The sequence below is a fragment of the Manacus vitellinus genome, unplaced genomic scaffold (assembly GCF_001715985.3).
Source record: "Manacus vitellinus isolate BGI_N305 unplaced genomic scaffold, ASM171598v3 scaffold_0_pilon, whole genome shotgun sequence".
NCBI lineage: Eukaryota > Metazoa > Chordata > Aves > Passeriformes > Pipridae > Manacus > Manacus vitellinus.
Genome location: NW_021938789.1, coordinates 6,052,079 through 6,078,654, shown reverse-complemented (window position 1 = coordinate 6,078,654; position 26,576 = coordinate 6,052,079). Strand labels below are relative to the sequence as shown.

Genomic DNA, 26,576 nt, shown 5'->3' with positions numbered 1-26,576 from the left:
TATTACTTGTAGTTTTAAGGGGGAGAATATGCTGAAGCACTAGCTTTTAGGGAAGGGATGGGTTAAAACTGTTGTGATAGAATAATGTGTCCATTTGAGTAAAGCTGCTTTAATAATTACCAGCGGTTTTGTGTTTTACAGGATTCTTCAACAGCAAAAAGACCTCAGAAAACTTTACAGTAACTGTTCACCCAAAGGAAATAAGGACTTTCTTTGTATACTTTCAGAGTCAGTAAAGTTTGGGAATGTATTTCAGGAATGAATATGTAATAGCTTCCGATTTTTATTTCAAGATATGAGTGATGATCTTGAAAAACATTCTGCTGTTAATGAAAGAAAACATAATTTTTGAATAAATTCTAAATTTAATTAAACTGTTGGCCTGAGTTGTGAGTATTTTTGTTGGTTAATTATTTACAAATCTTTTTTTTCCCCCGAAACTTTTTCAATGCAAAAATGACCTTGGTGTTGCAGAATGAGCATACTGGACATTTTTGTGCTTGCTGTGGATGGTTTTAAAGTGATTGACTCTGTAATGCTTCACTGTGGAGCACTAACAAAGTCATATTAGTCCTACAATTTTGAATTGCTTTTATGATTAGTGGTGACATCAAGAGTCTTCTCTTAAGATTTTAATCGTTAGAGGAGATGACTTCCACATCACAGAATAGTGATTTGCCAAATGGTGTTCTGTTCCTACATGCAAGGAAATGCCTGTTGTGTTTCAGCTCCTTTGTCTTTCGGGCAACAACTGCAAAGTTTTTGCTCTGCTGTAAACTGAAATGGAATGTACTGTTTGTATTCCTTTGCCTTAAGCTCATTTAAATTGTGTCTCTTAAGGGTCAGAATTGATGGACTTTGCCTGACAGAATCCTGGTCCTGGATGTTCACTCTTGTGTTCTGGGTAAACTGAAGCTGGTTTGTTGACAGAAGGTCTCTTGCCCTATGGCCAGTAACTTACTCATCATGTAACCTGAAGGAGGAGTGTTATTCTTAGGATACTGTGAACTTTCTTCCTTCTCAGCCCAGAGAATGTGCACGGTGGTAGCAGGAAATGTTTCATTAACAACAAATGGAGGTTAATTATGGAGTGCTGTGTGGAGAGGTTAAACTGACAGTAAGTGCAAATTCTAAGCAGGTCTGATTGAGCAGCAGCAAAAGGAAACTTGGAGAGCAACTCGATTTCCTAATAGCTGGTATACATTTATGTCCAAAATAAAAACTGTATTTCTCTATTTTTCTTCTTAGCTCTAAACAATGTGGAGCTCTAGAATCTTATGCTTTTCACATGCTGTTGGGCATCTCTACTTATTTTACTTATGCACCATGAAAATACCCATAGCTGAGATGAGAATCAAGTCAGTCACTTCACTGAAGTGATAGTGATGAATTATGCTTGGTGCAACACTGTACAAAACTGTGTTTCTGATGAGTGAAACATAAAACTGAAGAGGAAATAGAGAGGAAAATAGGTGCCTTTTCAGCCAGTTAATAATCCCAGATCTAGAATCACATTAAAATGACATTTTGCTGTGGCAATTGTTCTAATTTACTTCAGCTGTTCAGCAATAATTTCCTTCACATGGAGAGACTGTTCAAGAAGAAAGAAAAAGAGTGAAAAGGGCTCTTCCAGAATTGCTATTGGGAAACAGTTATGCTGAAGAACTGTGCTGGTGGTCAGTTTTTCATGAAGACAGCCTGTGTATACTCATTAGTTGCATCTCATTAAAATCACTGCAGAAACTGCCACATTCAGTTACTGGATGAAGAAAAGTTGTTTCATATTTCTATTGGTTGTTTTTCATACTTGGCTATAAATACTTGGTGATGTGCCAATCTAACCTGCTCTGCTGCAGTGAAAGCCATTTTCCTGCAACATTAAGCCCAAAGGGGAAGCACATAGCCCTGTAAGCAGGATGCAGTAAAGGATGATGGCAGATATTTTTCATTTTATTTTGTGTATGTATTTGGGAAATGAAATGTCTTCAACTGAGTCTTTTTCTTTACTTGTACCTCTTCTCTCATTCCCTGCTTGTTTCTGCCATGTACAATAATGGTTATAATGTGTAGGTTATACAGGGGTATGATTACAATTCTTGCTTTTGTGACTGAATCACTAATATATGTGATGGTAACAGCAAGTCATGTGGGTAGATTATAAAAATTGAATTGTATCTTCAGTGACCAATTGCATGGTCAGTCCTGGCCAAGCAGCAAAGGATCCCACAGCTGCTAACTCTGGGTCCTGCTTTGCCAGATGGCAGGTTGATAAGTTTCTAGTAGGATGTGTTAGAACAAATCCTACAAAAACCTTCTAATACGGGATAATATAAACAGGAATACCTCGATACTGCCTGATTTATCTGTTTGGAGGGTTTCTACTTTGATTTGTGGAGACTCTGATTTAAAAGAAAAAAATAAAAAAGAATATTTTATCTGGAGTTACAATTGGTCATCAGGGGATAATTTGCCAGAGTCAAATCTTATATCACACCGGAGACATCCAAGACTCCGGTCTGTAAAAAGCATGGCATTCCTGCTAGAAGATGTTGTTGCATATTTTGTATGTTATTTTTCCTCAGAAATCTCAGCCCAAGCAAAAGGAAGCCTGCAGGCACTCAAATCTCTGTAGAGGGACCCATTTGCTAATCATCCTTTTTCTTCCCTCACATATGGGAAGATGGTGAGGAGAAATATTGTGGTGTTACATGAAGACTTGAGAGAAATCAAGCCACTCTACTTAAATACTACTTCAAACCTTACATCACACAGGATATACAAGAGAAAAGAGTGTTGATGTAATGTTATAACCAGAGGACAAAGTCAGCATATTTGTGCTATGGTACATAAACCTTGGTGCTAATTTCGATTTCATACACACTCTTCTCAGTGCTGTCACCAACACCTCAAAAATGCTGTGTTGCAAGCTCTCAAGCAAGTCTGACATAAGGGTAAGGAGAAGGAAGAGGGTTTAGATCCTCTTTGTTTTTTCAAATGTATTTTTCAGTAGGCCTCAACTGATACTCTTTGAATGTGACAGAAAAGTTTTGGGAAGACAGATTTGTGGAAAGCATCCAGAAGAGACTGGCTATAACTGCACTGAGCAGCTGCTCTGCAATCACCTCTAGCACGCAGGTGAATAACTATACACATTTACAGAATCCAAATTCATCAGTGCAGTTTCCAAGGTTAACTATGATTAAGTTGCAGAAAGAAAAGAAAAACTAGTAGGATTTTTCTGTTGTTGGTGCTTCCCTGACCCACGTGGTCATTTTGTGTGCTGCACTTACTCTGGCAGCAAAGGTCACTTAAATTCTGTCACCACATTTTTCCACCCACTCAGTAGTGCTGTGATGAGAGTGTGTGAGGTTGTGTTGTAAAACAGTACAATGAAGTAACTAGGGCTAAAAATAAACCTCTTAGCCAACCCCTTTTGCTCTGTGCCAGTTCATTTCATCTCTGACAGTAGATGCTTTGGATTAGAACTAAAGCATCACTCAGAGTAAATATAAGCTGCTATCAGCACTATGGGAAAAGCTTCAGCTAGTTTCTAGACAAATTTTTATTATTTTTTTAAGTTCTGTCATTGCAATTTTGATGTTACCCAACTGATCATGTTTGTGGGACAATTTTGTCTAGCCTGGTAACTTTGCATTTGAAACATCTATCCAGGGAATAAATAAGGTGAGAAAATGAAAGCAATGTTTTGTCTTCCAGTTAATGTCTCTGGCCAGGGAAGCTAAGTGATTCTGAATTGGAGCCCAAACTCAGTGCTGGAGAATATTAAGCAGCATAGAGTTATCTACATTTGTAGAAAATTTTTTAATAATTTAAGGTAAATAAATTTCTACATGACCCTTAACTTGACAATGTAACTGTAGCTCATTTTATTTTAACTCATGCTTAAAATCCTCCTGAAATAAGCCTTAGTTAATGTACATGGCACTGGTATTGCATTAATGCAGCTGCAGCTGTAGAGGTAATTATGAGATCATTTGCATACACAGTGTAGGGTCCTGGATTGTTTCCCACTGATGTCGCGGGACGTTGGGGCCGCTGCGAGTGGTGATTTTGGAACTCAGCCTTCCTCAATTGCTCCTGCTGCTATTAAGGCAAAAGTACTAAAGTACTTTTCACAGTAGGGAAGAATTTAGGCAAGATCTCAGCAAGATGAGAATGAAATGTGTGATAAGGAAAGATAGGAGCCATGCTTGGCTTCAACGTAACCCAAGTACGGTCATTGTCTCCAGCTTTGGATAAGATTCATCGGGTTGGCTGGAAGAGGCTGTGTGGTAGCTAAAGAAATTTCATCTTCATAAAGTGCATTTAAATGAAGGGTTTCAGAAGGACGATGGCAGATGCTCCCATGAAACCACTCTAAGTATGGAAAAGCAGTTCTTTATGTCATACCAGAAGAAAGGCTAATCTAGTGTTGAAAGGCAATCAGTTAGGACACAGTTTAAAATTTAAAGAAGAAATGTCTTGGTTTCGCACAGGATGGCTGAGCTATAAAACTGACATAGCTGTGACAACAGTTTCACAGAGTGTAGGGAAAATATGAGTTGCATTTAGCTTGTACCATCCTCACCACAAGGGAAGAGGAAGTTAAGCTACGATTTTGACGATTTCATTTGATGTTTTGCTGATCTTTAAACAAGACGCCCTGATGCAAGCGCTAATAATCCTGCGTGATGATCATAATTTCACTGAAACTTCTTTTAACAATGTGTTTTGGCTGCTTAGGTAAGCACTGCTTATTTTCTTTGTTTTGTTTATAGTTAGTCACCAGTAATTCTTGAGCTGGATTTAAAAATCTTATGGTCTATTCACATCAAATACACTTGTGTGTGAGACAAGAAGAATGTTAACTATATTTTCATAATGCTGAAAGCATGATTAAAAGGCATGGGGAGTCAAAAAGCATTTTCACAAAGATATTGTTATAAAAAAAGTGCAGAGGAACACATTGATGACTTCAACACCCAAAATTATGTTAATTTAATGCAAGCACCGTATTTCTTAGGCCTTCTGACTTGAATATTTTTCATTACAAACACTGAATGTAGAATTTTAAGATGTTAATGATGTTTTGTTTTAGATAGGTACTGAAACACAAAGCAGGGAAGGTTTCATGATTCTTATTCAGTACAGATTGCACTGTATAACACTGAAGGTGTTCAGTATAAATTAAAAAATCTAATGGAAGAAAGGGAGAGATTAAGACATTAAGCAAGGGCAGAAGGATTTTTTCAGTGAGATTTTTCAGAAAAAAACAGTAAAGTCACAATATGGAAATGTGGATAGCACAATTGTATTTTAAATGACAATCCAAATGAACAGGAAAACTGAAATTACTGATCATTTCTTTAACACTTGAACAGCTTCCAAGTTGTCATTTGCACTTAATCAGTTCTTTCCCTTATTTTTTCTGCTGTTCATATTACTCCTACACTGTCTATACTGTTCTCTGCAAGTAGTTGAGCATTGTGTTGTGGAGAAGATAGAGGTGCCTAACTCCTTTAAATATGATGAATGTGTGGCTTTTTTTATGGACAAAGGAAAAGTTTCTCTGCATATTTCTGATAAAATTTATCAAATGCCATTTTAGGATGAGATATGAGAAGAATCATGTCATTAGTTATATGTTGGCATGAAATGTGCCTGAGTCACAAACAGGATAAAATTTGGAAGAAAATCATGCTGTTTACTCTCATTATGAGTAATTCTTCACTTTAATAGTATAAATGTTAGAAAAAAGGAAATTATAATTCTTCATGCAGCGTATGAAACTAATGATCTCAGCAGTCATGGGGATAGATTTGATAGGATTAGCACTTTTGTGATGAGCATCAATGCCATTAGAATGTAAATAAAGCTATCTGATATCCCTGCAGTGGTTTCACTGGAAGAAAATATTTTACGCAGTATTGCACAGTATCTCATGTATCACTCACTTTGCATGTGGACAGTGAGTGAGAGATTCAAAGCAGTAAAGAGTAAAAAGTTTGATTTCTTGTGGTACTGTCCAAGTCAACCTTAGCTAAAAACTAGACAACACACTTGATGAGAACAACTGGAATCTGCATAGCATATTGTATACTTGATAAATGAAGGAGGTGAATCTGATGCTATAAACTACTTTTCAGCAAAAACTTAATGGAAGAAGTTAAAACTAAATAAAAGAACCCACCTGTAAAATGCCGTACACTTGTCACTAATTAGAAGCAGTGCAGGATAGGAACTCCTACATGGTGACAAAAATTGTAGTGGATTTTTCTTTAATCTCGATGAGTTTTTTGCTATTAACTAATTAATCATTTTGAGTGACTCCTTTTGATCATTCTTTATCTGGCAGATAGGGTTTAATATCCTTCAGACTCAATCTCTTTTTATAAAACTTTTTGTTGAAAGTAAAAAATATGTTAATTATCAAGTACACATAAAATCTTCATTTATTGCACACAAACAATGATGGAGGACTTTAACACACCAGATTAAAAGTTTACTTCAACCAGAAAGTAAGTGCCATCATTGAAGGGAGAAATGGATAGTAACTAATCTTAAAAACTAATGTCATATTGATTTTACAGCATTAAAATTATTTTAAATACAGTTGTAATGACATCTATTTGCTGCTTTAACCTTTATATCTATATGTATTTCTCCACTAGCTACAGGTCCCAGTAATTTAAGAGTCATCCAAACACCAACAAAAATAAATATATCAACTGGAGACTACACTGAAATCACCTGTTTTTGGGAAAAAGATATTATTATGAGATATAGAGTAAGTTGGTATCTTGTTAGTAAAGCAAACATCACTGAAAGTGTATCATCAAAAGTTGTCTATGTGTCCAACATCACCTGTGAAAACAAGGATGTGCTAGTCATAAAGTCTGCCAAAGTAAATGACACTGGATTTTACTACTGTGAGATGATTATTGAAATACCTTTCTATAAGAAACTATGTGGAAATGGGACAACAGTGATTGTTGAAGAGAAAGGTAAGCTAGCACGAAGATATGTGTGCCATTTTACTTATCATAAAGGTTCTTTAGTTTGAACTGTGTTATGCATTTCCTGCTTCTCCCACATCCCTCCCTGAACACTGCAGACCTCAGGATGAATGAGACAAACACAAAGAGGGCCTGAACAACTCTTAATGACAATTGACTTAAACTCTCTGCCTTAATATCCCCTGTGTAGTGTTCGTTTTCTTCTCTAAGGGTTTGCTAATAGGAATTATTACTTAAGGTTTACAACAAAGCTGTGCAGCACCTGTATGTTTCACACAAGACCCAAACACCATTCCTCCTAGGAAGGTTTTTTTAGGATAGATGTGAGACACTGACTGAATCTGCCATGTGGTAACAAGGGGCTGAAACAATCACGTGGTTACTCTGTTCAGTTATCTGTACCCTTTACTAACCATTTTATTTTTTTATTATTTTATTATTCTTAATAAAAAGTGATAAATATATCAATACGGAACATAGAGCACTATGGGCTCTGTAAGGATTTGTGTCCATAAAGTTGTTATCACAAACTTGTTTCTATAGGCTGTGTCTCCGTGTTTTACACCAGTCATATGCTAACGTTTACAGGGGAGCAATGTGAAGTCTGAATTCCAAATTAAGCTAGTAAAGCATTGATACAATTAGTATTCACCCACAATTAAAATCTTCAGCAACAGGAGTGAGATCCATTTCACCTTAAATTATTAAAAGAGTGTGACATACCCAGAAAACAATTTATCTCACTTCTGTTGCACAACTGTCTCAAGACACCATGCATTACTTTTGGAAGATGCTGATCTCTACCTCTCTTTGTATCTCTGAACAGTAAAGATTAGGGGACTAGGTACAGCTAGGCCTTTGACATTGTCAAGCATCACTTGTATGGTCAAGTCACAGGAAGTAGCCTTTCCAATCATCCAGCACAGTTCAGTTTTGGACAGTATTTTATACTGTGAGTAACTGGTAGTCCAAAGGGAGGGAGGCACAAAAATTATCAAAGATTTAGAAAACATCAATGATAGAGAATCAACGAAGTAGTGTTCAAAATGGCGGGAAATTAATGTAAAAGGCTGTTATAGAGCTAAAATAATCCAATCTCTTAAAATGAGGTAAGAGATCTTATCTCTTACTTAGTCAAGTACAAGCAGAAAAGACTCATGTTAAACACTTGGGAGGAAAAACTGTCAATCTGCAGGAGCTATAGGAGGGCCTGACATTACTGTTCACGAGGCATGCATCCCCCAGGAATGATGAACTGACCTTGCATTTGGGTGGGGAGATGTACGATTGACTCCTGAAGTAATTTTTAATTTTAATTGTTTTGTGGGTTTTTTGCTATGATGATGTTCTTTTATTTTACCTTTGAACAGTACATAACTTTATTTAAAATATATACTTGCAGAAGCTGACTCACCGAAAAAACCAGATTTGGTAATATGGGCCATCGTTCCTTTCTTAGTGGCAGTGGGAGGTTTGTATCTTTGCTACAAAAAGAAACAGTTCTCCACACTCTCTGGTGAGTGATAATATTTCCATTAACACATATTCTCTAAGTTAGATGTTTGTTTTGAGACGGCTGGAGAGATGCACTCAAAAGGTATTTCTAAGAGGAATTTCAGTGTATAATTTCTGCTCACCTGGTCCTGGTCTGCTGGGGTGCCTTGAGCTGAGGGGAGGGATCAGAGGCACAGCCTGTAGTTCAAGTGAGTGTTCTTCCAGCCACTTGCCTCCCTTATTTATCTTTCTAAGGAGAGAGTGATCACTTAGACTGAAGATCTTGACCTGGCCGATATTGGAGGATATCAATTCTAAAAATTTCTGACTGATTTCTGACTGAAAAAGTGAGAAGCCAGAACTTAGCTCTGCATCCTAGTCTTACCTCTTGGTGGTGACAACTGGAAATGACATCTGAAAGACTCAGCCTTGGAGACTTTGTTCTAAGTTATGTTTTTTTAAACTGTGATTTTTTTTTTAAATTATTAATTGGAGGAAAGTGGAGGTTGCAAAATCCTGACATTAAGGGTGGAAGAAGTCACAAGAAAATATAGTGAATGACAAGGGTACAGGACAAGTATAAATGTAGGGCATCTGCGGACAGAGGGCACAGATCAGTGACATAACTTAAGGCAGCCTTAAGTAACCTTACCTGAGTAACTGTATCGTGAGTATTATGGTTGCAGTGTGAGGTTTACTCAGCATGTGAGCTGTCAGGGATACAGGTGGAATATCTATGACTTGAGATGCAATTCAACCTGCAGATTAAAAAAGCAGAGGGAGGGGATTTAGACAAGTGAAGTCCCTGAACTCCTATTACAGCCACTGGAGTTGGCACAGGCAGCTGGGTAAATTGACCCCGTGTAGGTGTCTGCTTAAGGGTGAGCTGATCAGCCCTCTTGTTTCGTGGCACAAACTCTGCTGAGCAGCTCTCCATCACATAAGGGATGTTCAGGAGGGAGGGAGGGAAGGAAGGAAAGAAAGAATGAATTTAGGTTGCTCATTGTCATTGCTGTAAAGGATGCAGGATAAAGTAATCAAGTGAAATCCATTGTCTGCTATGTATTGTCTTAGGCAATAAAGGCTTTACAAGTCACATTAACTTGGTGATCAACTACACAGACCTGTGTCCTGCTATTTTCAAATTACATTTTAAAAGATCCTTGCCTATTTTGAAGGAGTATACTAAGGTCATTTTTACATGGCTTCATATTCTGAGAGAATTTTTTTCTGAGCTTTAATTTGACCCTTCTAATATATCGTAGGGGAGGGAAAATAGTAAATAACAGAATCAAATATATAAGGGAACCAGAAGGGATCTCAGGAGGTCGTCTAGTACAATACCTTGATTAAAGCAGGACTACAACAACAGTAAATCAGACCAGCTGATGCCAAGTTTAGCTGAATCTTGAAACCCTCCAAGGACAGGCCTTCCACCTGGGTGCACGTTCCAGTGTTGCACTACTCTCCTATTGAAGAGAGTAGTAAGCTACCTACATGTAGCTTATTTAATTTGCAGCCTGAATACCACTTCAGCTCCTGTCATCAAGACTGGCTATGCAAGATCTCTGCACTCTTCATTTCAGTGCTTTGTAGAACTCTGGTAGAGTTCTGGTGTCACTCTGGAAAGGGACAGTAAGCAAGCACTGACTATAACTTGGTTTGCTAAGGTGCTGCACAACCTCTTGTGCTGACAGAAAGGCGTGAGGAGGAACAGATGCTTGAGGTTGCAGAGCTTCATGGGAGAAATGAATCTACCAGAGAAGCAGCTGAGGAAAACTCATCATGTAATTCTGCTGAATGGGTAAGTGGTTTATAAAAAGACTCTCGCTATGAGAGGACTTTCAAGGTGAGGCACTGAACAGAAAGCACACGACAACCTGCTGTTCCTAGAACAGCATCTTCCTACACACTGAAAAGGTTTAAAGAAAAAAAAAAGGTTTTCTTGCAAGAGACAACTCTCAGAAATAAGAAAAGAGAAAATCATGTAGTTAGCAAAGTACTGAATTCTGTTGTTATATTTAATGACATCCAAAAATTTCTTGGAGAAGAGAGCACCAAAAAGCAGAGAATATCAATATAGAGACTGAGTGAAAGAAAGACGTGTAGAAGTAAAAAATGGCAATAAAGTCCCTTTATGTATAATTGTATATGAAGCTCAAGGGGCCTTGGACCAGCTTCAGCTCGTAGGGCCATTTGAGCAGGGAGTGCTTGCTGAGAGCAGGTAGCAGATTTCTGCCAAGCTCCTTTCTCCAGTCAATTATTCATTTTTCAATTACATTAAAACATAAAGTAAGCAAGGGAAAGAAGCCCTGATTTAACCCTTGCATAGGCAAATGCAGCTTCCATTGCAGTCAGCTGGACAGGCTTGGGCAAGCCACACAGAAGTGATGTAAAATGCTCAAGCCTGTGGTCACAACTGCAGTTACTGAGCTTACAGATTCCTGAATTCTCCTGTTTGAGAACCTGTCTGCAGCCTTGATTTGGTCACATTGGTACCGAAGTCATGGCGAGAGAGAGTATCAGGACACAGGTAGTGAAATAGTAATATCTGTCTTTTACTGAGCAATAGTAATCATTCTAAAAAAAGAAAATGTATACTTGGGAAAATTCATGCTCTATAATAACTAGATTCCCACTGAAGCCAAGAGACTTGCTTTTACTGGAAACATCATAGTAGAAAATTTTAGGAATATGAGGCATGAGATGGTCTGGTCATAGTAATAAAATATTTTAATTACTTGTTAATATTTAATGAAAATATAAGAAAATAAGGTTGAGAATAAGAGAGCAAGCATCCTAGGGAGTGTAGAATGAAAAGTTCATTAGTAGCCATTAATTGCTCAGGGTTTGTATGGGCAAGATTCTTCCAGAGGCTGTGTGAAGGCAATTATAAACTATCTTTTGTAGTTGCTTTGCAGTTTAGCAGCTACCAGCCACGGCAACATGTCATGATATGGATTCAGTGTCTTCTTTCATGTAACAGACCTTTTTGCTATTTTGGTGAAAGCAGAAAGAGTGGTTTCATAGTGGTATAATTTTAAATGTTAAAGCACAATTGGATCTTATAAATTGTGCAAGAGATCCAGTACGTTAGTAAAGCCAGTGCATAAAAAGTGTATGGACACTGTATTTCAAATAAATTAACCCAGCAGTGGTTAGCAAATATTATGGTGTCTCTGGAAATGCACTCATTGCCTTCAATTTTTTGCAGAATATGGTCAGCTTAATTTTAACTTTTTTTCTGATTGTGAAAAAGAAAGTCTCTAAAAAGTTTGCACTAATTTTTACATTGCTTACCCTTTTGTTTCCTTTTAAAGTTTGGAAATTTGCCGAACGTCCTGGGTAGGTTTGGGCATCATTTCTAGAACAGCAAACATGAGGGTTCTGTCCGCCCCTGCAAGGCTATTTACAGTCTCATGCTTTTTTTCCAATTCCTGGGGTTGTGAAGGCAATCTTGTATCACATCAATTGAACCAAGGCATGGATTTTATTCTCACCTGCATTGTGTGTCACAACAACACTGAGCAATTCGGTCAGGTGACAATACATAGCTCTAAGTACCTAAGCTAACCTGAGAGGGAACATCTTCATGGCAAAGCTGGCTCCTGTAGCTGTGCTTTCCCTATACAGCATTTGTCTCTGCCTCTCGAGAATCATCCCATATTTCCTCATCTGAGATGTTTAGGGAGTGTTTCCCAGACAGTTCTGCCAGCTGCAGGGGAATTTGGCCCTTGAGGGAATTCCTGTAGCAGTTGATGACTTTTTCAAGTTCTGCAGGTTCCAGCCCAAATCTAAGCACTGTTGTGGCATTAATGCAAACTTCCAGCTCACGGAAGCACATATAAAGCTCATTGTTGAGAGTGGCTCTGGCTGTGCAAAATGCATAGAATCACAGTCCAGATTAGTTGGCTGTCCCTACCATGCCTCCTGTTTGGCATTCAGCTGGCAGGTACCTCTCTGTGCTGAACATGGTTCATCAAAACATGAAGAGAAGAAGCTACCCCTTCATGACTCCCACCTTTTTATTGGTTTATGCCATGTCATCTTGAGAATTTGATTTCCTGTGTCTGTGAGCACAGATCTTTGTGCACATTTCAGGCAGATCTTTAGTTCTCAGGTTTTGCTGAAGGACTTACCTACATGTGTTTAGGAAATGAAAACAGGGTGATATCTGCACAGTCCAGAATAGCATCTGAATTCCCCAGCAGTGTGCTGGTTTACTGCCTGAAGAGAGCATCCGTCCAGAGGGAAGAGTAGGATAAAGCTTTTGGGAAATAGCAGAGTTAAAAGATTAAGGGGATTAAAAAGCTTTCCATTTCAGATTTCTTAGAATCTCATCTACACTGGAACTTGACATCTTTGGTATTCTAAATAAGTATTTTGTGCCTGGTACCTAATTAACTAAGAGAATTGAATCCAAACATATAGGAAGGCTTTGCCTTTCACTGTTAGTACTGAGACACGCTTTCCATCTGAAATTATAGCTCCATGGCCTGTGTTTCTTTCTGTTCCTTGCTGTATCTTGGATAAAAGTTCATTTTACATGTACTTTATGGGTAAAAGTTTTGACTGGAGTTTTCTGTGCTTTTTAAGGCTGTGTCTACGCTGTATGAATCACTTGAATTTTTTTGCAATGAATCAGGAGGAGAAGATGACAAATCCACTGCGACTATTGTATCCAATGCAGCATGTGAGCAAATCCCACAAACTAGGGCAGCTGAAAACTCTAGAATGAGACAAGGATCTGCCATCTACTTTGACATTCAGAACTAAATCATAAACAAAATATGGCTAAATAACTGTGAAACTGAAAAATATGATAATTTGCTGCTGCAAGATGGATTATATGAGTTTCCTGTCAGAAGCTTGTCAGTGGGACAATGTAGAAGAAAAAAGGTTGTTTCCAAGCAGTTTTTGAATGTTTTGTCACTAACAAAACATTCTAAGGAGTCTATGAATTTGGAGGGTATGTCATTTAGAAGACTGTCTTCAACTCTTCCTCTGGTGTCCAAAAATAATGACATGTGCGTTACCATATTTTGAAAAATCTTCTGGACTGAACAACATTCTCCAACAAAAGCATTTCTTCAGGAAGCTCGTGTATGAGCAGCAGAAGGTAGAGAAAAAATATATATGATGGTAATCATTTGACCAAACAGACACTGCTAGACATAGGATAGAGTCTGGTCTCTGAAACTGTCATCACTGCTGACCACATCACAGCCAGAGTGGTATGCCAAGAGGGATTATATTCCTGTGGAAAAAGACTGTTAGTGTTAATTCATTCACTCACTTGGAAAAGTCTTCCAGAGAAAGAAGTCTCCTACGCACAATGAAATACTAGGTTTAAATGAAGGTATAGATATATTATTATTATGTATAATTATTGTCTAACTGATGGAGGAGGGCTGCTTGAAGGAGATGGGGGTGTTCCACTTGTTCCACTTTTGCCAGCTCTAAAACTTTTTTAAAAATCACCAGAGAAAGATCAAAGTTGGAAAAGTTAAGGAGAACCTGGCTTGCAGGTCTGAACAGAGGTGAAGAGTATTGACAGCAAATCTAATGGCAGTTGTCCAAGGGCTGCTGAATACCAAGAGTGGACATCTGAAATGTGAATGTGTTTATGTACCAGGGTTGTGTCTTCTTCTGTTAATGTTTTTTCAGAGCTTAGCTGGAGGTTAGAGTGTCTTGCCAGCAGTTCAGGGAGAAATTACTTCACTGCTTAAGGGATTTTTACAGCTTGGGCAGTGCAGTAGACACAAACTAGCTTTACCATAACCCTTAAAAAACAGTTTGTGTAGTCTCAATGTGGGGCTGACTTGCTACTAAATATTTGGCAATAAAATCTTTGTGGCCATACAGCATGGCTCATGGTCTGGCTCTCCCTATGCTAGAGTGGCTGCAGTTCACAAAGCTACCTCTCAAATTACTGTAGCTTGGCTATTGCTCACTCTGTGGTGTGGATCCTCTTTCCTGGCTTGTTCTGTAATCTGCCCTGAATCCCCTTCTGCAGTAAATATCCTGCTGTCATAACTAGACTGTAATCACTGCACTGTGAATATATCTGAGAGAAACTGTTTGCTACAGTACATCTCATGGTATTTATGTATAAATTGAATAAAGCAAGAGGTTATTCTTTTCTTTCTTTTGAAGTTCAGTTGCTTTAAAATCTTGCTGGTTTTTGTCCTGAAACTCACTATTACAGATGAGACACCATCATGAACTATATTCCTTTGAGGCTCACAAACGGGACTCTGGATTTCCACAAACCCTGTAACTTTGTCCCTTACACAGGAAAGTCATAACCAGTAAAAGGATGGTGACCTTCAGTCCAGGTCTCTGTTCAAGGAAGCTCTCAGTTATGCACCAGAGCTGTAAGCGGGTATAGTGAATTTTGGTCTTTCTGTATATTGCTGTTTATTTCTCTATTTAATCACAATGAGATGTACAGTGTTCAAGAAATTGTTAAAGGAAACCACTAAATTAAGAAATTGCACTAAACCACAGATTAATAGTCTCCAAGTCATATTTTCATTGCATTGTTGATTACATGTGGTTCCTAACAGCAAAGAATACTGCCTTTTTCACAGCTGTTCACAGTTTGTGTGTTAACATGGTCATTTCCTACATCTGGCAGTCGAAGACTACACCCAATTTATCATGACCTATTTTTATCTGTGGCTGACGGTGGCTATGAGCCAGCAGAGTATTTTTAGTGCTCCCACTTTTGACACCTATGCATCAAATATATTATCTTCTCTGCTTCTGTACCACTTGGGAAGCAATAAACCCTTCTGTTCTTTTCTTCTTCATGGTTGCTTTGTTATCTTTAAAGCAAAAGAGAGTTCTGTAATTAACCTCAGTGTCATATTCTAGCATCCAGTATGAGCTCAGTTTTAACTGTCTGTTTAACTGATGAGTATATAATGAGCACATCTGTCTAATAATAGAACTTGAAGAGAGTCCTGGGCTTTTGCTTTTAGCCAGTTTTGTTGGTTATTCCCTTTTGAACAGGCTGATGCAAAATGATGGTTCCATTCTGGTTTAATCTGAGGTTCAAAGTCCTGTGTTAAGCAGAGACTAAAACACACTAGTTTAGGAGCAGGACTGGCACAATTGATTCTAAATCCTTGTATGTGTTCTGTGCTTTTATTGTCTCATCAATGTACTTGGCTTAGTCATATTTCTACAAAAGGAGGCTCCCTCTCTGTCACACTCACAACCCTGGTTTGGAAAGCCAGTATAGTCAACTTGAGCCTACAGCCCTGAACTCTCTCTCTTCCTAATCCATTGCAAAAACAGCCAAGGAGTTGCAGCTTGGGTAATCTAGCTAGCACTTAGGCAGTTAGTCTTAGCAACTGGGTACAGTCTGACTTGAACCACACTTTTTGTTCCAAGCCCTGGGTTGGGGTTCCTTCCTCTCATAGTATCTGTGGAAGAAGAGTACGGAACAGGTATTCCTGGCCCCATTACACCAAGGATCCGCAGTAGCAGGCAGGACAATGGGCTGCCCCAACCAATGTATTGGCAAAACAGCCCTGTTTGTGTGTGGCACTGTGACTGATGTTCCTGTGCCTGATAACGGTGCTGCAGAACAGCAGAGACGTCCTTGTGGTTTAACCACTGCTGGTAATGGAGCACCACGGAGACACTCACTCAGACACTCACTCACTCCTGCCTCTCCTGGGCAGTTACAACGAGGGCGGCTGGGAAGGACATTTTATTGTCATTGCTTTTAGTAAGTGATCTTCTGTCAGTACTTTGTAAACAGGCAACTGCAAATACAACTGACAAACAAGTTGCAGATCAAAAGAGCATTAACTAAGTTCTATAACCAAGAGAAAGTAGAGGTGATCATGTGTAAATGCTTCTTGTTTTCTACATAATGTAGTGGAGTCACTGTCTCTGGAGGTGTTTAAGAAGATCTAGTGCTATGATCTAGTAGACAAAGTGGTGTTGGGTCAAAGGTTGGACTAGATGAGCTCAGAGGTCTTTTCCAATGTACTTGATTCTGTGATTCTGTGAAATCCTGAGATGGGATAAAGGATTTTAATGAACTGCTAGATTTTAGTAACAGGGCTTTGGCTGAATTGCGCTGGTCTGGTGTGGGTGCTGGTGGATATTGTTGGCTGATACAATGTGATGACAGTTAATTCCTTGTGCTTTTTCCAGAGCAGAGCCTGTTGGCAAGGCTTGGCAGCATCTTATACAGCCCAAGCTGCTCTTATCAAAGTTAGTTCATAACTCTGTCTCAGGAAGTATTCAACTCCACAGAGGTGGAGTATGAAAAGGGTAAGGCAGATGGGGAGCAAGTGCAGCATCTAAATGTTATTAATAAACTTAAACCAGTCCAAGATTTGAGGTATAACTAAATAATTTAGGGGTTCAAAATCATAATAAGGAACTGGACCTGTCAGGTAACTCTGCTCTGAAATGCTGTATGTTCCTGCTGATGTGCTTGTCTTGTCATAAATGTGAATGCCCAGCTCCACAAACAAGAAAAGTCGAACTTGTGTGTTGCCTGGCCTTTCACAATTGTGGTCCATGGTCAGGACTTCTGATACTGCTGTGGAAATAAATCACGAAAGCAAGTAATAGGTCTTGTTCCCTTTTTTACTTTATGGCTTATAATGCTGAAGAGTGGAAAAAAGCCATAAGCTTCTCTAAGGAAGATGGCAGAAAAAGGTCATGTAGTAGGATGACAGACACTCCAAAAATACTAAAATTATTTCATTTGCTCAGATAGGAAAACTCTGCTTTGTCAGTTTAGCAGTTGTACAACATTATAATTTATCATTTCAAGTTTCTTTTTAAATACATACTAACCTTAACCAAAAGACTCTAGATCTAATCTCAGATGGGGGCTGTTATCAAGTAAGAATGAAATGGAAAGAGTAGTTACCATTTCATTCAAACCAACTGCCTGTGGGCAGAAAAAATTGCAACTGCTTTCTCACCTTGCCTTCAGATCTTGTGTGGTGGCAAAATTGTGTGAGCAGTGGGCCTGAGCACTGAGTATGAGGAACTCAGACAGATGCAGGTTATTTCTGAGACACCATAACCGGTGTCCTGTCACACCAATGGCTCCTCTATTAAATACACATAGTAGGCAGTCCATCTAGGTAGATATAACCACATTTAAAAGATAAATTTTGGCCAAAGTAATCCAACTCCTATATTTGTATTCATGACCACGTTTCCTCAACACAGTCACACATCCTCTCTCCTAGGTGGGAGTCCATTCATGATTGGGTTCCTCTCCCCGGGGTGAGGACTCTCCCAGATCTCTGCATATAATTTTTTATTTCTCTGTTTGTTGAAGGCCTTCTCTTTTTCTGCTAAGTGAAGTCTGAAGTTAAATGGTCTGTTGCAAAAGCATGCTCTGGTTCCCATTTCCCACCCCCCTTTCAGTATTTCTGAGCCCAGCATTAGAGCAGCCCTGTTAACAGTGACAGAACAATGTCACCGTTTGCCTGCTGAAAAATCCCCACTGCTTATCAGTTGCACTACACCCTGTGACTGCTTTCTGGAAGCCAAAAGCAGCCAGTTCTGAAAAATATGTGTGCCTGGGGAACTTCCACTCCATAAAGTTGCCTTGTAAATCTTCCTGGTGGCATACATGGATATCAGCGCACTTTACACACAGTTCTGCAATTGCAGGCCAGCCCTACCCATATCTTCAATGTATACATAAATTAATACTTGAAAATGAAAAAAAAAAGTTTTTTAATGGGGAATGCAGAGGGTTTCTTCTTGATGTGTTGCCTGTGTGGACACTCAACACAAGGCAACTTTCTCTTAGGGATTCCTTCCCTCTGAGAAAATGTTTTTTACAATAAAAGAAAAAGAGTATTGCTTAGTTTATGACAGGTTAACATGACCAAAATATTCCTCTCTGTGTACAGAAGTCTCTTGAAAGCTTCCTTGAAATTGGCTTAGTCATTTTTACATGTCCTTACCTCTCTCTAGCAAATAGGATCTTCCTTTAAAGGGTTCACGCAGTCTGTTTTAAAGGTTGCAAAACAACCATTCTCCCTCACAGCTCTTCCTGATCCTTTCTCATTTTTTGTCTCTTTTTTTCTTTTTCTTTTCTTTTTGTTTTCTTTTTTTTCCTATTCTTTCTGACCATGCCATAGACCAAGTTTTTACTATGCTCACCACAGCTCAACGTGATTGGCTGGCAGCTGAGTGGGATTTTATGTGAGTGTTAAAGTACAGCAAATGATGGGCTGCTTGTGTGAGACTGGATGAGGAAACACATACTTAAAAATCATGACTACAGCACTTGTGTGGACAACATTCAGTTACCTTAGAGTGTGACCTCTTTTTATGTCATTACATTTCTTTAAAAAAGGTAGTCTTAGAAGCCTTAATATCAAGAACCTTAAAACTGAAGTATAAAAAAACCTGTAAAGAATAGCATCCAGGAAATTATTCAGTCGAGGATTGAAAACTAGACAGAGGTATTTACACTGCAAATATTAATTGATTGGCTGTAAAATATTCATTGATTTTACAGTCTAATATGGCTATGTCTCATGCACTAATAAATGTGTTTGATTAGAGTCAATATGCAATGATGAAAGTGTGTCTCCCGTGGCACGGCTTTGCCAGACAACAGTGTCATTACCTCAACTCAGAAAGTAACACAGCCAGTTAGCTGACCTTGGTCTTCTCCATTCTACCTGCCTTTAAACTTCATTTAAATAGTATGTGAGCTTATTAACTGATTTTTTAAAATATATTTTAAGGATATTTTGGATAATAAATGATAATAAAACAATGGCAACCTATATGTCTATAATTAACAGAACGTATCCAGGGTGTCACTGAACATCACACTGTGCTTGTATGAGCTCCTCTTCTGCCTGGGCCTCACCACTGCCTGTTTAGTTGGATCTTTCTTACTGTTTTACAAAGGAATGTAGTAATTTGCCTTATTTGCTCACTAGACATAAATAAATTCACCATGTATTGCAGAAATGAAATAACCTTTAAAAACTGCTAACCAGACTTAGAGCAAGTTTTCAGAAGGAGTGCAAAGTAAATAAAGTGTGTTGATGCTCAAAGTTCAACAAGCTATCCAGGACACTGGAAAATATGAGGGGTTTGATAACTTTTTCTCAATATGGAACATGCAGGGGTTTTTTATGGTTCAGATGTTACCCTCTTGCTAAGAGAAAAATAAAGTGTTTTCATTCTGCTGCCAACAAACAAGAAAAATAATGAGTTTATCATTTCAGGTTGTGTTTTCTTCTTCATGTGCTTCTTCCATCCAAATATGTAACAGATTTGTGGAAATTGTCAAAAAGTCCCTTTTTGACAATTGTAGCTATCCCTTTTCACCTATTCAGCTGGCTGTGACACAAATGGCTCTTTACAGTAGAGCTGATAAGTCTATTTATTCAGACTTTTCCAAAACAGTCACTGCTGCAAAGAGCACGGGATAAAATCTATTCTCTAAGAGAACATCAGCACAAAGTCACACAAATCTCATGTGAGCCTGAATATCTGACCAAATGCCATATCTGAATGGGTTTTGTAAATTATGTGTGTGACAGTCCACATTTGTATCACATAAATAATTTAAACTTTTGGTCCAAATTAGGAATGACAAGACCTAATTCTGTATAAACCCTTAGTAAATACTCATCCAAGTTGTTGCCTATACCATTCTTCAAAGAAAGGAACCTGAAAGAAGCAAATAATGAGTATTGTTTACATTAAAACAATAATATAAAATTTAAACAAGACCACAGAAAATGTTTTATCTCACTGGGGAGCTGGACAGATGGGTTGGCATCAAAACACTGCCTGCTTTCCTGTGTGGGCCTCATATTTGTATTCTTTGGTTTTGCAAACAGTTGTGAGAGTCTGTGTTGTGTGCACAGAGCTGCTATTTTTAATAACAAATCATAAGAAAATATTTAAACAATACAGAAAGTGTGAACTGAAAACTCTGAGCAGCACTGATGTGTGTGCATGGGCATGAATACAAATATGACACATTAAAAATAAAGTCAACCAGGCAGTGCTACCATGGTGACCTCTCAGTTTGTAGAAATTCAAGCCCAGTGGCTTATTTTGTATTTTAGCACATTTGCAGCCATATTCTCAAAACTTGTGAGTCACCTGTGTTTGCAGAGGAAAATGGGTCAAGGATGAGGACACCTTTTCTCCCAAGGTTATGTGGCAAAGGTGTGGACATACTGACATATCCTGTTGACTGAAGCTGTTCTCCCCCTCTGCATTTCAGGGCACTATTCCTACCTTACAACTTACACTGATGTTCATGATTCAAAGTCATGAGAAGCTGTGAAGTAAACATTTTATTTTGTTTGTTTTTCCTTTAGAGGGAGGAATTGATTTTTCTTTACTGTCTTGTTTAATATTCATTTTACAGATACGTGTCAGAAAAGGACAAAGAAAGTTTCTGGCACTTGACACCTGGTGCAAACACCAGATGATGTTCATAGCTAACAAGTTTGCTCTCTCCTTTTTCCTTCTAAAGAAACCCCACAGGTTTAAAGATGAACTTAAATGTAAAACCTTCAAAGTTTACTTAAAACCCTTACCCCTGTAATGCAAATCAGTTGCAACTGTGTCATGAGGTTGAAGTCACAGGAACAAATAGTTCTCATGAACTGTTTAAATAAAGCACACAGCTTAAGATGCTGCTTTGATTTTTTTGAAAATGCAAAATCTCTTGTTGGAAAATGTAAGACAGAAAATCATTTGTTTCAGAAAGGTTCTAGTTTTCCATGTACAAGTGATACACAGTCTTGCTCTGAGATGTTGTTGATATTACAGGACAGATTTTGCCTGGGAAACAGGTGGCTATAGGCATTTGGGAGAAAAGAGGTTAATTTTAAAAATTTTTCTTAATTAAAAACCAATTTTCGCTAACTTGTCTATAGCATATCATGAGTGGAAAGTTATCTTCAGGCATGCAGAGGTATGTCCAAAGACATCCAAACTCAGGTTTAATCAGCTGATCAGCTCCCACCACCTGAGCTCGCACTGTGGGGGTTCTGCCCAGCTCCCAGGACAGCCCCTCAAACTGCTCTGGTCTGAGTAGATGTGGGGCCAGTGTGTTTGCTGTGTAATGATGGGGGACCACGATTTACAAGCAAATCACAAAGTTCATCAGTCACAGAGGACCACAGCACTTGAGAGTGACCTTTTTTTTTCACTACAAGACGTTGTAAAATTTGATGCTGCATAGGCTAAATAACTAAGGTTATTTTACTGCAGATGAAAATGGATTTTAATACTGGTTGTTTGCTCATGTATCAGATTTATTGCTTCAGCTATCTCCACCTGAGCAAGTTGTTTGTGAAGGGGCTCTGCAAAACTCCCTTTGCTGGCCCTGGAGAGATGCTGGTTCATAAGTCCTGTTTGAGATATGCACTGTGGACTGAGTGCAAGCTCAGGGGGACTATGTTAGCTGTCTGCAGGGCAGACCTCTACTTTGATCCAGAGAATCTCATCCCAAGTGTGTGCTGGTGAGCCATCTAGTAACAAGCTCCTCTGCATGGCAGAGGAGGCAATCTGTGTCTGCAGCCCCTCACAGGGCCCCGAACTATGGTAGTGAAGGAGAGGTGAGATCTCCTCCTCCTGCTGAGCAGGCCAGCACATACTGTGCCAAAGCTGGGCTACCAACCCGCTGCTCCCGTGGGCATATCAGAAAGAACAAATCTTGAGCAAACAGCCAGTAACAAAATCTGATTTTCGTTTGTTAGTCACACTGTGTATCTTGAAGGAGAGGCTGGTTTCTACTGGTGAGCAACTGGTTGTGCCAGTCACACCAGGGCGATAAAACTTGAGTTTTGCATAGCTGTGAGCACTGAGGTGTGTACTCCAGGCGGTGCTCAGATATGGATGTTTGCCAAGGGATAACTGTCCCTCTGGTGTGTGACTGTTCATTGGATGGGACAGTTGCTTAAAGAACCCCAAACTCAGACCAGTCCCATCCTCTGAGAGAGCCCTGATCGTGCCTGTTCAGGAGAAAGCCGCACTCCGGCAACAACATGTCTCAGCTGGAAACTGCAATGGGAATGATCATAGCTGTCTTTGACAACTATGCAAGGACTGATGGCAACAGGCAAACCCTCAGCAAAGCAGAACTGAAGAGCCTCCTGGAAAAGGAGTTCCCAAACTTCCTTGCGGTAAGAGAACAGCATCGTTTCTGTGTAGCAGGTGTGAGAGCTGCCTGCAGGCACAGTTTTCAGTACATTATCAGGGAAATTGCATCCAGAAATATGCAGTGGTTTGTAGGAAAATGTAAAATAAAAAAGATGCCTTGCACATACTGTGTAAAACTGATTCTAATATTTAGGTCCATTCTCTGTTTGCTAAATTCATCACTTGAGCTATCAGGACAGTGGCTTTGAAATAGATTGAATTTTAACTTCAGAATTCACCTACTACTTCTGTGGTACTGGATTTATCAGCTCACATCATGTCTCAACTGCTGTGAAGGTGGTTGTGTTGTCAGCAGTTGAAGATCTTGATTACAGGTGGGGAATCTCTCTAAATATTTATACACTTACCTTCTCCAGGCATTTATACTACATACAGAGTATGCTCACCAAAATGATGCATAAACCAGAACAACAGATGAACTCAGAGCAGCGTGTTTGGCATTTCTCTTTAATAGCAAAAGAAAGACCTGAAAATATATTTTACAACATAGATTTGTATGTAATGATCAGGTGCATTTAAGGAGGTATTCAAGATACTTAATATGTTATAGTAAAAGTTTTAGCTGCCAGGGAGACAAAATGCTTTCCATTTTTAATTGTTTTGTATTTGCTTCCCTTCACTAAAAATCCAGAACATACTTTTAATGGTCTTGTTCTTTCCACATCAGAATAATGTTTCTCTGTCTGTACATTTATTGTTCTTAATGACAAAAGTCTAGAACCAAGTGGTCCATGTGTGGCTCCCACTTTTTATATCCAGAATAATTCAGGTTTTTAATAACTATTTCAGGGCACTGCAGCCAGGGTGCTTGGCATAATTTAGTGTCTTTCCATGCAAGCTATATGAGTTCACTGCATGAAATCCATGCCTGCTGGATTTATATCTCACAAACAAAACAGAGGTGCAATATTCAGAATAAGGACCTGGATGGCTCAGGGGAAATAGATTAAAATGTTCCTGAAAAAGCTGTATAAAACAGATCAGTGCTTGTGACCCAACAGCATCATAGAAGTGTCCAGCTCCTGAGCACAGAGCTGTGTGTTACCTACAGCACTACCGGGTAAAGAGAAACAAAACCAACAACAAAACCACAGTTCTAAGAGGGCATGGAAATCCCCCAGACACTCAACATTTGGTCTAAATAAAGTTGGGAAGCCACTGCACTAGATACCTACCAAATGGAGTAATGCTCAAAGGTCTCTCCTGACTGTGTCTACTGGCCAGGCACCACTTTTTCCAGCCCACAGATGCTTTTACTGGCTCTACTTGTTTCCTGCAACTACTGGAAAAACTGGAATTCTCAAGGAAGATAATTAGCTAGAGGTCCTCTTATGTTCTAGTCTCCATCTTCCTTTCCTGCTCTACCTATTCTAGAAAAAAACCAGCACTTTTATGCCCGTACTTCAAATAAATTTAAACCAACAATTTCCTGCTGTCCTGCCAGACAGGTAATTAACTGCAACAAAAAAACATAAATCATAAGTCTGACTTCAGAAAAAAAACTTTTATCTGCATTTTCCTGAAATTTATATCCATATTTTTTTATTTGCAAGAAATTCTGGGAAATGGTGTTTTTTAAAATGCTCGTGTACTTTTGGCCTTAGAACTGATTATAGCTGACACAGCTCACAACTGTCTGGAAAGGTCTTGAATCAATCAGAGGTAGAAATACCACAAGACTGAAGGAAGTTATAAAGAGTTTCCAAAAAACAATTCCCACTTGTGCATTTCAGAAGTAATTCAGAGGCTAAAACTAGTTCATATATTTCACTTATAAAATTAAAACTCATTTTAATTTACAAAATGAAAAGGAATAAAAACTTCCAGACACATTCATCAGTCAAATCTAGAGAACTGGTTCAATTTTTAGTGATTTTAAAAGCGCATGTATTTAAAGTGAAACATGAAATTACAGAATGAGAAATTTAGTTAATTAGAACATGATCAAGAATTGCCTTCAGATTTAAATTAAGGTAGTAAATATTTTGAACTTGCAGAAATTTCCCAAAATGTTATATAATTTCTTTCTAGTATAATGTCAGATTTATTTTTTGTTTCTCTTCAACAAAGTCCTCACGGTTGTTTCCTAGGTTAGATAGGTCTGTACTGCCATCTCCTGTTTATTTTTAAAACTGCGCTTTTGAAAATCCCTGGAGATAACCCCTGCTAGGACTCGGGCTGAAAAGCACTCGTTAGCTACTTTAGCAAATATCTTTTCTTTTTTTCAGTAAATTTTGGCAAAATAAAAAATAAAAACAAAAACCCCAAAACTTAGAAAAAGATTCCTCTGCTATTTTTTGCTGCGGTAGCTGAAGCTCAGCATCCCCCCGGCTTCAGGAGGCACCTTCCCAGCCACCAGCTCCTGCGGCAGGATTTGAAGCACTTTTGAGGCTGTTTGTACCTTTTCTGGGGTGGAGGTATTCAGTGAAGCTTAAATTTGACGTTTGCCCCAGGAAAGCATCATTTCACAAAACCACAAACTGCCTGAGCTCCAGCCGAGCCTCTCCGGGGGGGCGGATGGGGAACGCAGGGCATTTAATTCAGCTGGGTAATGTCCTCGGGGTTTTGTGTCACACAGCTTTAATCATGATGAATGTGGTTTTAAATGTAGAAAACATGTCTCTCCATGACTGCAGCTCTCAGGTGTAACAAACCCAGGGAGCACGTGCTTCCCCGTGCAGAGGATGGGAACACTTGAGACTGCGCCTGTGCCCTGAAGATGGTGGGACTCATGTCTGGTCTTCCTGTCACCCAAAGCTCCCAACCTGGGCCTGAAGCCATCAGTGCCCTGAGTTCCTATGGGAAGGATGTGCATTTCAGGCAGCCAGAGGAGGAGATGTGCAGCCCCCACCAAGATGGGCAGGTGGAGGTAGAGCAGTCCCCCATGGTCCCACATCCTGTGCTGGGTGCTGAGCAGTTGCCTCAGCCAAGCACAGTGTGAAGGAATTCATGGCTCTATACCCGGAAATATACTGCACAAAACAAGCAAAGAGAAGGAAAAAAAGGTCTCACTACCAGAAAACATGATAACCTGATGTTCTGGGCAGGCTGATGGCAGGGCTGCAGGCAGGAGCCTTTACACCTCCAGCACACATCCACCTCCCAGGCAACTCTATCATGATTCCCAACAGAAAAGTACCAAAGGTACCAAGTTTCTGAGCTGGTACCAGCCTCATGCTCCATGGATGCCCCCCCACACCTCAGCAAGGGCCCAGAGCCCCACCAGGGACCTTGTTTGGGGTGTGGGTAGAGATACTGCTTCATTAGGGTTGTGCCTCCTCTCACCTCAACCTGCTCTTTTCTTTTGCAGTCAGGGAAGGACAAGGATGCTATTGATAGAGTCTTCAAGAACCTGGATGAAAACGGAGATTCCCAAGTGGACTTCAAAGAATTTGTCCTCTTTGTGGCAGCTCTGACTTGCTGCTGTCATAAATATTTCGAGCAGAATGCAGCCAGATAGTTGTCAAACTGCTCACAGAAGCTGTCTTTGCCTGTGCTCCATATGCTAGTGGTATGGATCCCTTCACTCCTTCCATGTACTGCCATGAAGTTTGCAAGCATGCTAGGCTGTAAAAATAAACTCTACTGTGCTTACTTCCCTGTCCTGAATGTTAATTCCTCCTCATTTGTGGAACAGCTTGGGTTTAGTGGCTCCCACTAACTCACATGGAGTAGTTTCTCTTTCTCTGCTTTCTAAAATTCTATTCTTAGCCAAAAGGCTCAGTATTCATCCCAGTGCAGAGGCTGCACAAGAGTGAAGGCTGCTGGAGCCTTGGATTAGCTGGAGGCTGCTTTTATACATCAGCATCTCCAGAATGCAGCCACCAGGCTTCCACTGACAGACTGCAGCCCAAATCC

The 26,576-nt window shown here is 39.3% G+C and overlaps 3 protein-coding genes across 4 annotated transcripts in view; all 3 read left to right on the top strand.

The window, feature by feature from the left end:
• Positions 1–386, top strand: part of MAN2B2 (mannosidase alpha class 2B member 2) — a 30,243-nt gene extending 29,857 nt beyond the window's left edge. For both annotated transcript variants that reach the window (XM_018089099.2, XM_018089093.2), the window contains exon 19: positions 142–386. In XM_018089099.2, the coding sequence (XP_017944588.1) occupies positions 142–236 (95 nt within the window). In that variant the 3' untranslated portion in view covers positions 237–386. The remainder of the gene's footprint in view (positions 1–141) is intronic.
• Positions 387–4,207: 3,821 nt separating this feature from the next.
• On the top strand, positions 4,208–13,299 carry LOC108640946. The gene is made up of 5 exons (XM_018080239.1): positions 4,208–4,292; positions 6,672–7,004; positions 8,419–8,532; positions 10,181–10,314; positions 13,107–13,299. The coding sequence occupies exons 1-5, from the start codon at positions 4,208–4,210 to the stop codon at positions 13,284–13,286; spliced, it is 846 nt and encodes a 281-aa protein (XP_017935728.1). The 3' UTR covers positions 13,287–13,299.
• Positions 13,300–22,473: 9,174 nt separating this feature from the next.
• On the top strand, positions 22,474–26,312 carry S100P (S100 calcium binding protein P). Its single transcript, XM_008920913.2, has 2 exons — positions 22,474–22,681; positions 26,029–26,312. The coding sequence occupies exons 1-2, from the start codon at positions 22,544–22,546 to the stop codon at positions 26,176–26,178; spliced, it is 288 nt and encodes a 95-aa protein (XP_008919161.1). The 5' UTR covers positions 22,474–22,543; the 3' UTR covers positions 26,179–26,312.
• The last annotated feature ends 264 nt before the right edge of the window (positions 26,313–26,576 follow it).